This window comes from Sprattus sprattus, assembly GCF_963457725.1.
Source record: "Sprattus sprattus genome assembly, chromosome: 6".
Classification (NCBI taxonomy): Eukaryota; Metazoa; Chordata; class Actinopteri; order Clupeiformes; family Clupeidae; genus Sprattus; species Sprattus sprattus.
Window position 1 is genome coordinate 9,685,212 of NC_137925.1, and position 14,952 is coordinate 9,700,163.

The 14,952-nt window shown below is 47.6% G+C and overlaps 2 protein-coding genes across 2 annotated transcripts in view; one reads left to right on the plus strand and one right to left on the minus strand.

Annotated features, from left to right (window-relative positions):
- The first annotated feature begins 1,904 nt into the window (after positions 1-1,904).
- Positions 1,905-7,818, plus strand: get4 (guided entry of tail-anchored proteins factor 4). Its single transcript, XM_080840379.1, has 9 exons — positions 1,905-2,062; positions 3,230-3,308; positions 4,235-4,316; positions 4,525-4,674; positions 4,994-5,132; positions 5,311-5,451; positions 5,646-5,721; positions 5,990-6,062; positions 6,803-7,818. The coding sequence occupies exons 1-9, from the start codon at positions 1,920-1,922 to the stop codon at positions 6,889-6,891; spliced, it is 972 nt and encodes a 323-aa protein (XP_080696505.1). The 5' UTR covers positions 1,905-1,919; the 3' UTR covers positions 6,892-7,818.
- A 1,680-nt stretch (positions 7,819-9,498) lies between these two features.
- The window catches only part of vps35l (VPS35 endosomal protein sorting factor like), a 12,790-nt gene continuing 7,336 nt past the window's right edge, over positions 9,499-14,952 (minus strand). Inside the window, 11 exon segments of the mRNA XM_080841350.1 lie at positions 9,499-10,288; positions 10,464-10,610; positions 10,726-10,844; positions 11,241-11,406; positions 11,718-11,857; positions 12,162-12,276; positions 12,772-12,849; positions 13,226-13,324; positions 13,646-13,709; positions 13,863-13,943; positions 14,079-14,164. Coding sequence (XP_080697476.1) covers positions 10,190-10,288; positions 10,464-10,610; positions 10,726-10,844; positions 11,241-11,406; positions 11,718-11,857; positions 12,162-12,276; positions 12,772-12,849; positions 13,226-13,324; positions 13,646-13,709; positions 13,863-13,943; positions 14,079-14,164 — 1,194 coding nt within the window. The 3' untranslated portion in view covers positions 9,499-10,189.

Below are 14,952 nucleotides of genomic sequence, written 5' to 3' on the forward strand. Positions count from 1 at the left end.
CAGCTGATGTAGGAAGTACAGTCTTTGCCTTAATTTCTTCGGTGGGTGTTTGTTCACAGTCCATGTAAGATCCACAGTAATGGGTATTCCCATGTATGTTAAACTTGATGTAAATGACTTAACATAAAAATAACATTATCGTATATTTGCCTCATTGTTATTCTTGGACGCGGCTATCTATACAGCACTAATTAGAATTAATTTAGCCCACTTTTGAGGATGTTCGGATGTTTTCCTCTATCTTTAACGATGTTTCTAACCACACGGGAGCCGCCATTTTTCCATTCTGTTGACAAATGCAGCCTTCTCATTGGTGTAGCATGATCACGTGTCGAACCGTGGCACGGCTCCCGACAAAAATCTTATTACGCTCTGAAGTCTCTAGTTCTGCATAAAACAAAGCCATACAGACAATCGACTGGAAAATCAGCGACGAACTTTTTTTTGGTAACTAACCACGACTCGTTCTTTTTTATAAGCTAAAGATTGTGTAGATGCCAGTGAGTGGAACGGGCTGAAACGAAAACCGTGTTCACCTTACGGCCTATTCAGGGGATTGGCTTTATCGATATGTAGAATGATGGGAATGTACAGGGGATTGGCTTTATCGATATGTAGAATGATGGGAATGTACAGGGGATTGGCTTTATCGATATGTAGAATGATGGGAATGTACAGGGGATTGGCTTTATCGATATGTAAATAATGATATAAATGTACAGGGGATTGGCTTTATCAAAAGGTAAAGAATGATATAATGCAACAAGGCTACAATTAACGTTTAAGCATTTAGTTTGTTCTATAATTCTAGGCCATAAAAAGGTAGGCCTACATTTCAGATCAGATGCTCCTTAGACTATTAGAAAACATAGCCTAGTAATCAGGGAATAATATACAAACATGATGTCAATCTTAATCAAAACGGGACCAAAAACTGAACTGTGGAGACAAATCTCAAGTGAAGGCACAGCCATTGCAGGTGCATTCTTCTATAACTCTCCTCAGGGACACCAGCCCTCTACGACCGGACTCCAGGCTTAGCCTGACTTAGCATCCACCAGCTAAGTCAGAAGCTGAATATGTGGCAAGTGGGCCTAACTTTGAAAACAATCCAACCTTCTTGGCTGTTTCAAGAAGTAAACTGAAGATAAATCAATGAGCGTGGGTATTACACAGTGTATCGAATTAGGTTGATGTTGATGTCGCGTTTACTGACGTGACTATAGCAACCCAAACTAGATGACCCTTACACCAATAATTAGACTACTGTTAACTGACGGCCAAGTCTATCAGGTAAAGGTATCTCTCTCTTTCTCTATCTATCTCTCTCTCTGTCTGTCTCAGTTCAATTAAGTATACTTCCCCAACCAATGGCTCCCTTAAAAAAAATGACATGCCGCGGGCAAACTTGACAGCCCCTTATATTTTTTAATAGCGAGAAACGCCCCTGATATAGGCATACAGTATGGTGTTGTAACATCCACACAGGAAATTACACATTTTAATCATCATGCTACACGGCTAATCAGAAAAGCTTTACCAAAAGTCTTGCACTTGCTATAAGCCCACTTGCTGTTATGAGGGAGGGGATTTTTTTATTTGCAACTTTGAATAGACTGCTTTGATCAGAGCACAACTTGGTACAATTGACATTTAAGACATATGCATAACTCTTTTCATCTTTGCGAAAACGTCTTAATTATGTATCATTGTTCACTATTGTAGTGTACCTTTTAAGACACAATACAACTTTTATTTTTGAGAGTAAAAAATATGTCTTTGCTGTGCAATATATGTTGAAAACTGACAATCGAAGCGGCATCGGCTGCTACGGCAAGCGGGGAGGATCATGTTACGCATTTTCTCCTCCCTTCAAGATCCTCTGGCTGAAGTGAGAAGCTAGCTAGCCTGGGACAACAATGATGTCGGAGCAGGAGGCTCTGAAGGGCTCCAGTGCGAGAAACCGTGGAGGAGTACAGAGAGTTGAGGGTAAACTTCGCGCTAGCGTGGAGAGAGGAGATTACTATGAAGCCCATCAAATGTACCGGACGTTATTTTTTAGGTAAGAATCATTCACGACGAATATTGATTTGCGTTCAATTGGTGTTTAGGCCTCCCTTTCCAGACCCTTCTACTCTTCTACCAAACTTAGTTCTTTCAATTATGATTGGCTGAAGGCTGGTTTAGGTCCGCCTCTTATAACAACTCTACATTCTGTATGGGCACTTTGGCTTGTCAATCAGTTAAAGCCTACACTCAAACGACAGTTACCTATGCTAGGTGGACGATACCAGCTAGGTAATTTGTTAATGCAAACTCTGAACCGATAGTACAACATACACAGCGCCCTTGTATGACAGTGAAGCTGTTGCTTAATCATACTGCTTTCATTTGTTACCAAAGGTGTGACTGTCTATAAACGAGTTTACATATGGCTAATAACGCTAACAAGCTAAGCTAGTACTCTAGCTAGTAAATTATTATTCAAGCTCCCATTTGCTTTTGACCGGTAACGTTAACTTAAAGTGGTCTTCCTCAGTTAGCTATTTATGTTTTTGTTGAATAGCTGGTCAGTGTATTTTTCTCACTGTTTCACCCACCTTGCTTTTCACAGCTAGTTAGCTTAGCGTTCTGACATGCTCACACACAGTAGGTTGGTAACCGGCTAGTTAAAGTTGGCTAGCATTACGTGGCTCGAAGTGTCAAACCCAAATCGATTTGTTCGTTAACATTGGGCATGTTGAGCGGAACAACTTTCCAAATCATGTTTACAGTAAAGGGGTATCCATTGCCATATATGTTGGTCGTTAGCTAGCTTACTGCCCTATCATACATCTGAAATGAGACGAGATACTGGTGCAGATGAAGGGAACAGTCGAAAGGCCCAAGATAGTAAGCCCTGATAAGAAATGTTAAAACGTCAACCAGGTACAACCACAAAGTAATCGGACATGCCCACTGTTATGAACCGATGCACATATCTGTGGCTATGTTCTTTCTTGTTCAATTAATGAGAAACCAGTCTGATTCAAAACCTAACCACATATCCAGCTGCCTGACACGCTAGCTTGTCATGTCGATGGTCTGATAAGCGATGATGGTGTGCTTTTTAGGACATTCTGATGTGCTGTTACATTGAATAATCATGTTCGTCTATGGCAGCTAGCTGTCCGACTCATGAAATGCAATTATGCTGACCCCGTGTGTGACCTTTGTGTGCGTGTTGCAGGTATATGTCACAGTCCAAGCACGCCGAGGCCAGAGAGCTTATGTATAACGGAGCACTGCTCTTCTTCAGTCATAATCAGGTGGGTTTGGGACTTTTCACTCTTGCTGTGTGTGTGTGTGTGTGTGTGTGTGTGTGTGTGTGTGTGTGTGTGTGTGTGTGTGTGTGTGTGTGTGTGTGTGTGTGTGTGTGTGTGTGTGTGTGTGTGTGTGTGTGTGTGTGTGTGTGTGTGTGTGTGTGTGTGTGTGTGTGTGTGTGTGTGTGTGTGTGTGTGTGTGTGTGTGTGTGTGCGCTGCTCTGCATTGAGGTGTGTTCACAAACGACCACAGGCCTGCGTGTGTGAGCGTCCTGTGTCGCCTCCATGTATTCACGTGTGAAGTGTGTCGCTTGTGCGATTAAAGTCTGACAATTATTATACAATTATGTGTCATCTATTGTACAGGCTTACTGATGGGCAGTGGGAGGCCGTATATATGCATGCTCTCTCAGTTGCTTTAATGTCTGCTGGCCATGACTATCTGTCAGTTCAGTTCGTTATTTGAGACAGCCTGCATCAGCCTTGTGTCTGAACAGTTGTCCATATCTTGTGAAATGATTTGAGTGTAATATCTCAAGAAGCAGAAACAAGCAAGTGTTTGTTATTGATGACATCAGCCACGCCCTCCCCTGCACACATGTGCTGAGGTGTGTAATGCTGCCTGTGTTTGGCTGTAGGTCATCTCTCTGGGTTGCCCAGCGCGCCCACAGCCCACAGGGTGCACACCGCCCACAGGGTGCACACCGCACAGCGGGCTCCGTGACATGACTGGCAGGACGTGTGTGTGTGTGTGTGGGGGGGGGGGGGGGGGGGGGGGGGGGGCGGCCGCCATGGCTGTCAAGCTGTTGGAGTGAAGTGGTCCTCCCCTTGACTGGCGGGACGTGAGTGTGTGTGTCTGTCTGGTCAAGTTCTGGCCTGTTCTAGAGTCCACGGCTGAGAGCTCAAATTGCCTGTGTGTGTCTTTTGAACAGCAAAACAGTGCCGCAGACCTGTCCATGCTAGTGCTGGAGTCCCTGGAGAAGTCAGAAGCAGATGTGGAGGAGGACACCCTAGGTGAGGCGTGTGTGTATGTGTGTGTGTATGTGTGTGTGTGTGTGTGTGTGTGTGTGAGTGTGAGTGTGTGTGTGTGTGTGTGTGTGTGAGAGAGAGAGAGAGAGATCCCAGGGCATGTTTGAACTGGGTCTGTGTGTGACATTTGGTGTCTCCGCGTGTGACATTGACACGCTTGTGTGTGTGCGTGTGCGTGTGTGTGTGTATGCAGAACACCTGGTCAAGCTGTTCAGCCTGATGGATCCTAAGTCTCCAGAGAGGGTAGCGTTTGTGTCGCGGGCGCTCAAGTGGTCCACAGGGGGTCCAGGGAAACTGGGCAACCCCAAACTACACCAGCTGCTCGCACTCACACTCTGGAAAGGTAACACACACACACACACACGCCCACAGCTGCTCGCACTCTCACTCTTGATAGGTACCACACACACACACACACACACACGCACACACACACTGGACTATTGTGTGCTTATAGAAGTGGACTGTAGTGAATGACTCTGAAGGGAAGCAGAACTGACCTACTACTAGGTCATCATGTTCTCACATATGGTACCTATGGATCCAATGTTCAGCCATGCCATTATAACTGTGTGTGTGTGTGTGTGTGTGTGTGTGTGTGTGTGTGTGTGTGTGTGTGTGTGTGTGTGTGTGTGTGTGTGTGTGTGTGTGTGTGTCCTCAGAACAAAACTACAGTGAGTCCCGTTACCACTTCCTGCACTCTTCTGATGGGGAAGGCTGTGCACTCATGCTGGTGGAATACTCCACATCCCAGGGGTACCGCACTGAAGTCGACATGTTTGTGGCCCAGGCCGTCCTACAGTGAGTGTGTGTGTGTGTGTGTGTGTGTGTGTGTGTGGCCCCATGGTTGCATGTTAAATCCAGTGGATCTCTGCCCCGTGTGTGTGTGTGTGTGTGTGTGTGTGTGTGTGTGTGTTGGTATGAGGGTACGACTTCTACTCAGAAACACAAGTCCATTCAGTGCCGTTTGTGTGTGTAGGTTCTTGTGCCTGAAGAACAAGAGTAGCGCATCGGTGGTGTTTAGCACATACACACAGAAGCACCCGTCCATCGACAGCGGACCACCCTTTGTCCAGCCACTCCTCAACTTCCTCTGGTTCCTACTGCTCGCTGTTGATGGGTGAGGAAACACACACACACACACACACATATATACACACACACACACACACACACACACACACACACACACACACATACACACATGAGTCATTCAATTGCACTGTTACACCACTGGGTCTCCCCTTAACAACAGGGGAGTATTTGTGGTCTGCCACCATCAATGAGAGGTGTGTGTATGTGTGTGTGTTGCAGAGGGAAGCTAACAGTCTTCACAGTATTGTGTGAGCAGTATCAGCCGTCTCTGAAGAGGGACCCCATGTATAACGAGGTAAGAACTCATCTCAAACCCACAGGTCTCCTCAAAAACTCATCTCTCTCTCTCCCTCCCTCCCTCACTCTTCTCTCTCTCCCTCCCTCTTATCTCTCTCCCTACCTCTTATCTCTCTTCTCTTTCTCCCTCCTTCATCTCTTTTGCTCCTTCCCTCTCCCTTCCTCACATCTCTCCCTCCCTCATCTCTCTCTTCTCTCTCCCTCTCTCTCTTCTTCATCCATCCATCCCTCCCTCTCTCATCTCTCATCTCTCTTGTCTCCTCCAGTACCTGGACAGAATAGGGCAGCTCTTCTTTGGCGTTCCACCCAAACAGTCCTCATCATATGGAGGCTTGCTAGGTAAGGACCCGCCACTCTTAAACAATCGTGTGTGTGTGTGTGTGTGTGTGTGTGTGTGTGTGTGTGTGTGTGTGTGTGTGTCTCTCTATCGCTCTCTCTCTCTCTCTCTCTCTCTCTCTATCTCAAGGGAGTAATTACGGCTTAAAGAAGGCGGTCATAACTATAGAAAGTATCCTAGGCTTTACTGAGCGTGCATTTCAGAAATCACCGTTCAGTGCAACGGAGTGTGTAGTTTAGTTCTATCTAGTGAGCCTTTGAGTTCTACACCGGTACTGCAGTAGTTTAGTTCCAATGAGTTCTACACCGGTACTGCAGTAGTTTAGTTCCAATGAGTTCTACACCGGTTCTGCTGTAGTTTAGTTCCAATGAGCTCTACACCGGTACTGCAGTAGTTTAGTTCCAATGAGTTCTACACCGGTACTGCAGTAGTTTAGTTCCAATGAGTTCTACACCGGTACTGCTGTAGTTTAGATGCCATGAGTTGTACACCGGTACTACAGTAGTTTAGTTCCCTTTGAGTTCTACATCGGAACTGCAGTAGTTAAGGTCCCATTAGTGTAGTCATGGCAGCGAGTGTAGTCATGGCAGCGAGTGTAGTCATGGCAGCGAGTGTAGTCATGGCAGCGAGTGTAGTCATGGCAGCGAGTGTAGTCATGGCAGCGAGTGTAGTCATGGCAGCGAGTGTAGTCATGGCAGTGTCTTGGCTCATCTGAGTTGTGTGTGTCTCACCTGTGCGGCAGGTAACCTCCTGAACAGCCTCATGGGCTCAGGTGAGGAAGAGGAGGGCGAGGAAGTCCAGGAGGACGGCAGCCCCATCGAGCTGGACTGAGCGCGTGCGGATCAGTGACCAAGCAAGCAGGGGCTCATGGGTAGGAGCAGAGAGGGGAACATGCCCAGAAACACCAGAGATAGACTCCGCCCCATCCATCCTACGGAAGCCCGGACTGTCCAAAACTGCAATGTCTCTTTTTTTTTTTTTTCTTTGAGGGTCTTTAATATATATATATCTTACATCTATTTTGGTTGTTTTTTTAGTTCTGGACATTGCTTTCTTTAGGTGGTTTTAACAAACAAACAAACAAAGAGAAACCGAATCAAGCAGCTGCTGGGAGCTTCCTAGACTTTGACTCCTCCCACCTCATTCACCCAATCACGTGTGAGCTTTTCAGTAACCACACACCCATACCTCCCTCCTCATCCACTGGAGCAGACTGTCCAATCGGACGCAACTTTGAGTGTCGACACCTACACCTGGGTTTACTTCTGGTCAGTCTATACGCTGAGGAGGCGAGCAGACTCATCCCCACCCCGCTCATAACCCCACACACACACGCACACACACACGCACCAGATCCAGCCACATATACATACATACACATACACACACACACACAGACATTCAAACACATCCACCAGATCAAGCCACAGCTATATACATACACACATACACACACACGCACCAGATCCAGCCACATATATATACGCACACACACACCAGATCCAGCCACATATATATACGCACACACACACCAGATCCAGCCACATATACACACACACACCCAACCCCAAGCCGCGCATAACCATATCCAGCCAAACCGCAGCGCACACACACACACGCACGCACGCACGCACGCACACACACACGCACACACACACTCTCTGAAGTACAGTCCCTTCCCTCATCATACTTCATTGAGAGGGGGCAGGGGGGGTTGCATTAAATGATAATAAAACCGTAACATGAAATCTGCATAAACAGATTCTGAATTCTAAGAGGAGGTGTGAGTGTGTGTGTGTGATTGTGTGTGATTGTGTGTGTGTGTGAGAGAGAAATGGCTCTGGAATGGACTCAACCACTGTAGAACTGTTTGATAAGAGTGGAACTGATTGGTGTATATAACAGCATGGTTCAGCAAGTGTGTGTGTGTGTGTGTGTGTGTGTGACATGACGAATGTGCAGTGCTTGGCGTGCGGGGTCCTGTATATATTAACCCTGTCTTGGGCACTGGTGAAGGGGGGTGGGGGGTGGAAGGGAGTGACAAATAAATGAATAAAAATAAAAGTGAAGGAAGGGATGGAGACCTGTTGTGTGTGTGTGTGAGAAGGAATACTTTTATACACTTGCATATGCTGCTGTGTGCTCATCACACTGGAGTGTGTGTGTGTGTGTGTTTGTGTGTGAGGTTCAGAGATACAGATAGGTAGTGACCTCAGCACGAGTCCTTGCCCTGAACAAGCTCTGGTGGTCACGTGACAGTAATGACCAATGAGGAGTGAGGATTTCTATTTGTTTATTTTGCTAGTTGTATAAATGTGTTGTGTGTTCACACACACACACACATATATATACATATTTTTGTATATATTTATTATATTTCATCCTATATTTACTAATTAATACATTAATATTCATACCCTATAAATCAGATTAAAGGTAAATATAGTCTGATACAGTATCAGCACTACACGACCCGTAAGCACTGAAGAGCAGCACTAAACTTCCCATAAGCACTGTGAAGATCAGCACTACACTACCCATAAGCACTGTGAAGATCAGCACTACACTACCCATAAGCACTGTGAAGATCATATTTCACTGATCAAACGTGAACTCGGAACAAAACAATCTGTTAAGAGTTACACCTCTCTCCAATGTTACAATTAAATCTGACATCAAATATAATTTCTGGTGCTCTCTTAATCTTGAATAATCTTGTAAGTGTCCAAGGATTGAGTGTGGGTCCTTGGTTCCACAGTGGGCTGTTGGTTGAGTACCTGCTCCGGTTTGCAGGAGCCATGGTTCTGTTTCCACTCTGGTACCCAGAGGGCTCTTCTGTTGGCCAGTTCTACTGTAAGCTGCCATGTGACCAGCTGGGCAGAACCACGGCTGTCCCTCAACTGGACAGAACCACAGCTCTCCCTCAGCTGGACAGAACCACGGCTCTCCCTCAGCTGGACAGAACCACGGCTGTCCCTCAACTAAACAATTGGGTCCCAAACACCCAACACTGACAGCTCAACATGTTCTGCTATAGGAACATGACCGGAGCATTCCGTTACTCAGTCTGTCTGTCTGAATCTCGTTCTGTCAGTCTGTCTGTCTGAATCTCGTTCTGTCAGTCTGTCTGAATCTCGTTCTGTCTGTCTGTCTGTCTGTCTGAATCTCAATCTGTGTCTGAATCTCTGTCTGTCTGTCTGCACACCTGGAGAAGGAAGGTGAGCAGAACAGAAACTGTGGACGCCTGATGGCGTGTGTGTGTCTGTGTCTGTGTGTGTGTGTGTGTGTGTGTGTGTGTGTGTCTATATGTGTGTGTGTTTGTGTGTATATATGTGTGTGTGTGTGTGTGTGTGTGTGTGTGTGTGTGTGTGTGTGTGTGTGTGTGTGTGTGTCGCCTGATGGCAAAAAAGAGGCTAACTTTGTTTGGAATGACTTGACTTTATACAGAAAGTGTTAGTGCGTACAGAACTATCTTAGACATAATTAGCAGGTGAACACTGATGCAGAACCTGTAGTCCTTGAGGCGTCGGCTGAAGGCAATGGACTGATTCAGAGACAGGCCAGGAGGTCTCTCAGCGCTCCGAGCAGGAAAGAGAAGAGAGGAACCTTCTGTGTGTGTACACGCACAAACACACACACACACACACACACACACACACACACACACACACACACACACACACGTACACACACACGTACACACACACACGTACACACACACACGTACACACACACGTCATGTGACTGCTCATGTTGCCCAGCTCTCCTTAGCCCCTGGAACCAGTTTGAATCCACCAATCTGAGCGGACTAGCCAATTAGAGAAGCTGATCTGAATTGTCTAATTATAACAGCCAATCTTTTACAGTCTGTTATCATCCAGTGGTGTCCGGGGTCAATGGTAGGAGTGTAGTGTTCAGATTGTCATGGTATGTGTGTGTGTGTGTGTGTGTGGGGGAGAGAGAGAGAGTGTATGTGTGTGAGTGTGTGTGTGAGTGTGTGTGTGTGAGTGTGGGGGGGGAGAGAGAGAGAGAGTGTATGTGTGTGAGTGTGTGTGTGTGTGTGTGTGAGTGTGTGTGTGAGTGTGTGTGAGTGTGTGTGAGTGTGTGTGTGTGAGTGTGTTGTCCTCCTTCATGCTCGTGACTGCAGTGAGAGGCGGGGGATGGTTTCTGACAGGTGGCCGAGCTCAGGCTGCTGGGCCAAGTGTTTGATGTGCTCCAGGGTCCGAACCTGTGTGAGAGAAGAAACACACACACTCAGGTCAACCTCTCATCTGTGTGTGTGTGTGTGTGTGTGTGTGTGTGTGTGTGTGTGTGTGTGTGTGTGCATCGCAGTGGTCATATTTGTGGCTGAGGCTCTGTAGGTGGTGTGTGTGTGTGTGTGTGTGTGAGAGTGTGTGTCTTACCGACGTGCGTGTATCACAGTGGCCATGTTTGTGACTGAGGTTCCATAGTTTGACTGCCAGCTGGTTGAGTTTGTTGTTGCGCAGATCTCCATGGGCCAGAAGTGCATTAAAAACACTGAAGGCTAGAGTACTCTGCTTACGCAAGACCTGAGAAAACCCACACACACACACACACACACACACACACATCAATTAGTCATGCTAACAGACAGGCACAAAATAACAGCATCATGTGGTTGCCACGGTAACTTGTGGTGCTTACCTCTCCGTTGCCAAGGGCTTGGAGGTGATCCAGCACCTGACCAATCAGAGTGTCACACAGCTTGTTGATCTCGGCCATGAACTTGGGGTCTCCTCCGTACAGAGTCTCATTGGAGTCCACTGGGGAGGAGGAGGATGGTTAGTGTGTGTGTGTGTGTGTGTGTGTGTACCTTTAGGTATGGTGTACAGGTAAGACTCCTGACTCATAGCAGCCAATAGGGGGATGGCGCTGGTGTGAGTGTGTGTGTGAGTGTGTGTGTGTGTGTGTGTGTGTGAACCTTTTGGTATAGTGTACAGGTAAGACTCCTGACTCATAGCAGCCAATAGGGGGATGGCGCTGGTGTGAGTGTGTGTGAGTGTTTGAGTGTTTGAGTGTGTGAGTGTGTGAGTGTGTGGGTGTTTGAGTGTGTGGGTGTGTGAGTGTGTGGGTGTGTGGGTGTGTGGGTGTGTGAGTGTGTGAGTGTGTGAGTGTGTGAGTGTGTGAGTGTGTGAGTGTGTGTGTGTGTGTGTTTGTACCTTTAGGTATTGTGTACAGGTAAGACTCCTGACTCATAGCAGCCAATAGGGGGACGGCGCTGATGTACACTTTGACTTTGGCGTTGCTGTTCTCCTCCCAGGTGTAGTCCTGCACCATGTTCAACAGGCCGCGCACCAGATACAAAACACCCTGCTCAGGGTGATCCTGTCACACACACACACACACACACACACACACACACACACACACACACACACACACACACACACACACACACACACACACACACACACACACACACAGACATTAACATACAGAGGCATAGACATGCACATACAAACACATTGTTAAGTGGTCCTCTTTTAATGTCTCTCCACACACACACACTCACACATACATACACGCACACACACACGCGCGCAAACACACACACACACACACACACACACACACACACACACACACACACACACACACTCACACACTCACACATACAAACACACACACACACATACCGGTACAACCAGGAGTGTGGCCATGAAGTTGTTGATGAAGTCCAGCAGCAGGCCCTCTGAGGAGCGCTGTTTGCCCTCCACGCTGATGTTCCGGGGAACCTCTGGTAAAACGCTCACCGCCGCCTTCAGGAACGCGTCCGCTGGTGTGTGGGTGTGTTGGTTTGCAGACGAGGAGCAGAGAGAGAATATAAAATAAAGTGACATTTAGTTTGCTCACAATGTCCTGCTAAAATGACCCTTCATGTGTTTTCTGCCGGTTTTATCGCAGCATCAGCGCCACCTGCTGTCAGCATGAAGCAGTGACAGCCAAGGCCATATGTATGAGTATTGCCATGATTATACTGGTCTCAAAGATGGCTCCTGCTCCACTGGCTGAATGCGAATGTCTCAGACTCACCCTGGGAAAGACACTGGTTGGCCAGCGCCACCTGTCCTGAGACTCACCCTGGGAAAGACACTGGTTGGCCAGCGCCACCTGTCCTGAGAGCAGGTAGAGGTTGAGGCGGCTGAAGATGCTGGTCAGGGAGGGGATGGTGATGAAGCTGTAGGCTGCACACGCCTGGGGGGGGGGGGGGGTAGACAGACAGGTTACAGACAGACAAGTTACAGACAGACAGACAGACAGAAAGACATAAAGAGAAGACATAAAGAGAAGAAAAACAGAGGAAGAGAGAAAGAGACTTATCACTGCAGTACACTCATGAAGAGTGTGAGATCTGATCAGATACAGAGCGTGTGTGTGTGTTCGCAGGTGTGTGTGTGTAATCCCAGGTGTGTGTGTGTGTGTGTGTGTGATCACAGGTGTGTGAGTGTGTGTGTGTGTGAGATTGCAGGTGTGAGAGTGTGCGTGAGAGTGTGTGAGGTTGTGTGTGAGAGTGTGTGTGTGTGTGTGTGTGTTTGTGTGTTATCGCAGGTGTTAAGGTGTGCGTGAGTGTGTGTGTGTGTGTTTGAGATTGCAGGTGTGAGGGTGTGGAAGAGTGTTTGTGTGTGTGTGTGTGTGTGTGTGTGTGTGAGCACAGGTGTGTGTGTGTGTATGTGTGTGTGTGATGCTGACCCGCACAAAGGCTGCCGTCTTGCGGGAATGGTTCCCCTTCATCACACGCAGCGTTTCCATGGCGAGCTGGTTCACCGTCTGTGGGAAAGGCAGTGTGTCAAGAGGGTGTGAAGAGTGTGTGAAGAGTGTGTTAAAAGTGTGCGAAGATTGTGTGGAAGTGGAGCAAGCACATGAGTTTCACAGAATTGTAATACAGAGTTCTAGATAATAATAGTTACACAGGCACCACACACATACACACACAACAACACACACATTAGCACACACAACACACACACACTAACACAAACACACAGAAATAACACTGTGTGGGATATTATTTGCTCCCCGAACCTTAAGAAGAAATCTAACCCTTCATACAGACAGACAGACACACAGACACAGACACAGACACAGACACAGACACAGACACAGACACAGACACACACACACACACACAGACACACAGTCTTACATGTATGAGTTGAATAATGACAGGCTCCAGGTTACAGAAGGTTGCCCTCGCCTCAACACAGAAACTCAGCTGCTGTTCAAAGTCACGGCCAAATGATACCTGAAAACACACACACACACACACGCACACACTGTGAAACCAGACTTTTTTGAAGTATGTTGAAGATACGTTGAAGATGTGTTGAGATGGGTTGAAGATATGTGTGTGTGTGTGTGTTGAAGATATGTTGTGAATACGTTCAGCACTGACATGAACTCACTTAGTGAGAAACTCTGACATCATTTATATGAAGCTGTAGCTTTGTGATACATTCTTACACACAAACACACCTTATGCATTTACACACACACACATTATGCATTCACACACACACACACACGCACACACACACTTTATGCATTCACAAACACACCAACTCACCAAGCGTATGAAGCCATTGATGAGCTGAGCCAGAGATCTCTTCTCATCCTCCAAGGTCAGAGAACTGGACACACACACACACACACACACACACACACACACACACACACACACACACACACAATCAAATTCTGTTATCATGGTGCGATGGAGTCTTACTTGACAGAATCAACACCAATCTCGTTTTACGTGACAGGATCAACACCAATAGTCTTACTTGACAGAGTCGTGCATGGTCTTGCACACGTGCAGTAAGGCGTTTAGGATGACAGGGTCACGGGTCGGCTCCTGCTGATGCCTGGATGCAGAAGAGACGATTACACAATTAGACGCAGACGCAGACGCAGACGCACACGCACACACACACACACACACACACACACACACACACACACACACACACACACACACACACACACACACACACACGTACTTGATGAAGACCTCCATGATGGACCTGCACACCTCCACTCTCACACTGTCCTTCTGAAACATGTCCAGGAAGGGCAGGAAGCGCTCCTGGGGAAGAGGGCAAAGGTCAGAGGTGAGAGAGGTCAGGAGAGAGGTGAATGAGGAAGAGGGGGAATGAGGGAGAGGGGTCAGGAGAGAGGTGATTGAGGAAGAGGGTGAATGAGGAAGAGGGGGAATGAGGAAGAGGGGTCAGGAGAGAGGTGAATGAGGTAAAGGGTTCAGGAGAGAGGTGAATGAGGAAGAGGGGGAATGAGGAAGAGGGGTCAGGAGAGAGGTGAATGAGGAAGAGGGGGAATGAGGAAGAGGGGTCAGGAGAGAGGTGAATGAGGAAGAGGGGGAATGAGGGAGAGGGGTCAGGAGAGAGGTGATTGAGGAAGAGGGTGAATGAGGAAGAGGGGGAATGAGGAAGAGGGGTCAGGAGAGAGGTGATTGAGGAAGAGGGGGAATGAGGAAGAGGGATCAGGAGAGAGGTGATTGAGGAAGAGGGGGAATGAGGAAGAGGGGTCAGGAGAGAGGTGAATGAGGAAGTGGGGGAATGAGGAAGAGGGTTCAGGAGAGAGGTGAATGAGGAAGAGGGGGAATGAGGGAGAGGGTTCAGCAGAGAGGTGAATGAGGAAGAGGGGGAATGAGAGAGGGGGAATGAGGGAGAGGGGTCAGGAGAGAGGTGAATGAGGAAGAGGGGGAATGAGGAAGAGGGTTCAGGAGAGAGGTGAATGAGGAAGAGGGGTGATGAAGAGGGACGAGGGGGCAGAAGAGAGCAATGTGAGATGTGAACAGAGAAGAGGGGTGAGGAAGTGCTCCGGAGGTTGAGATTGAGGAGGGTGAGGGGTGAGAGG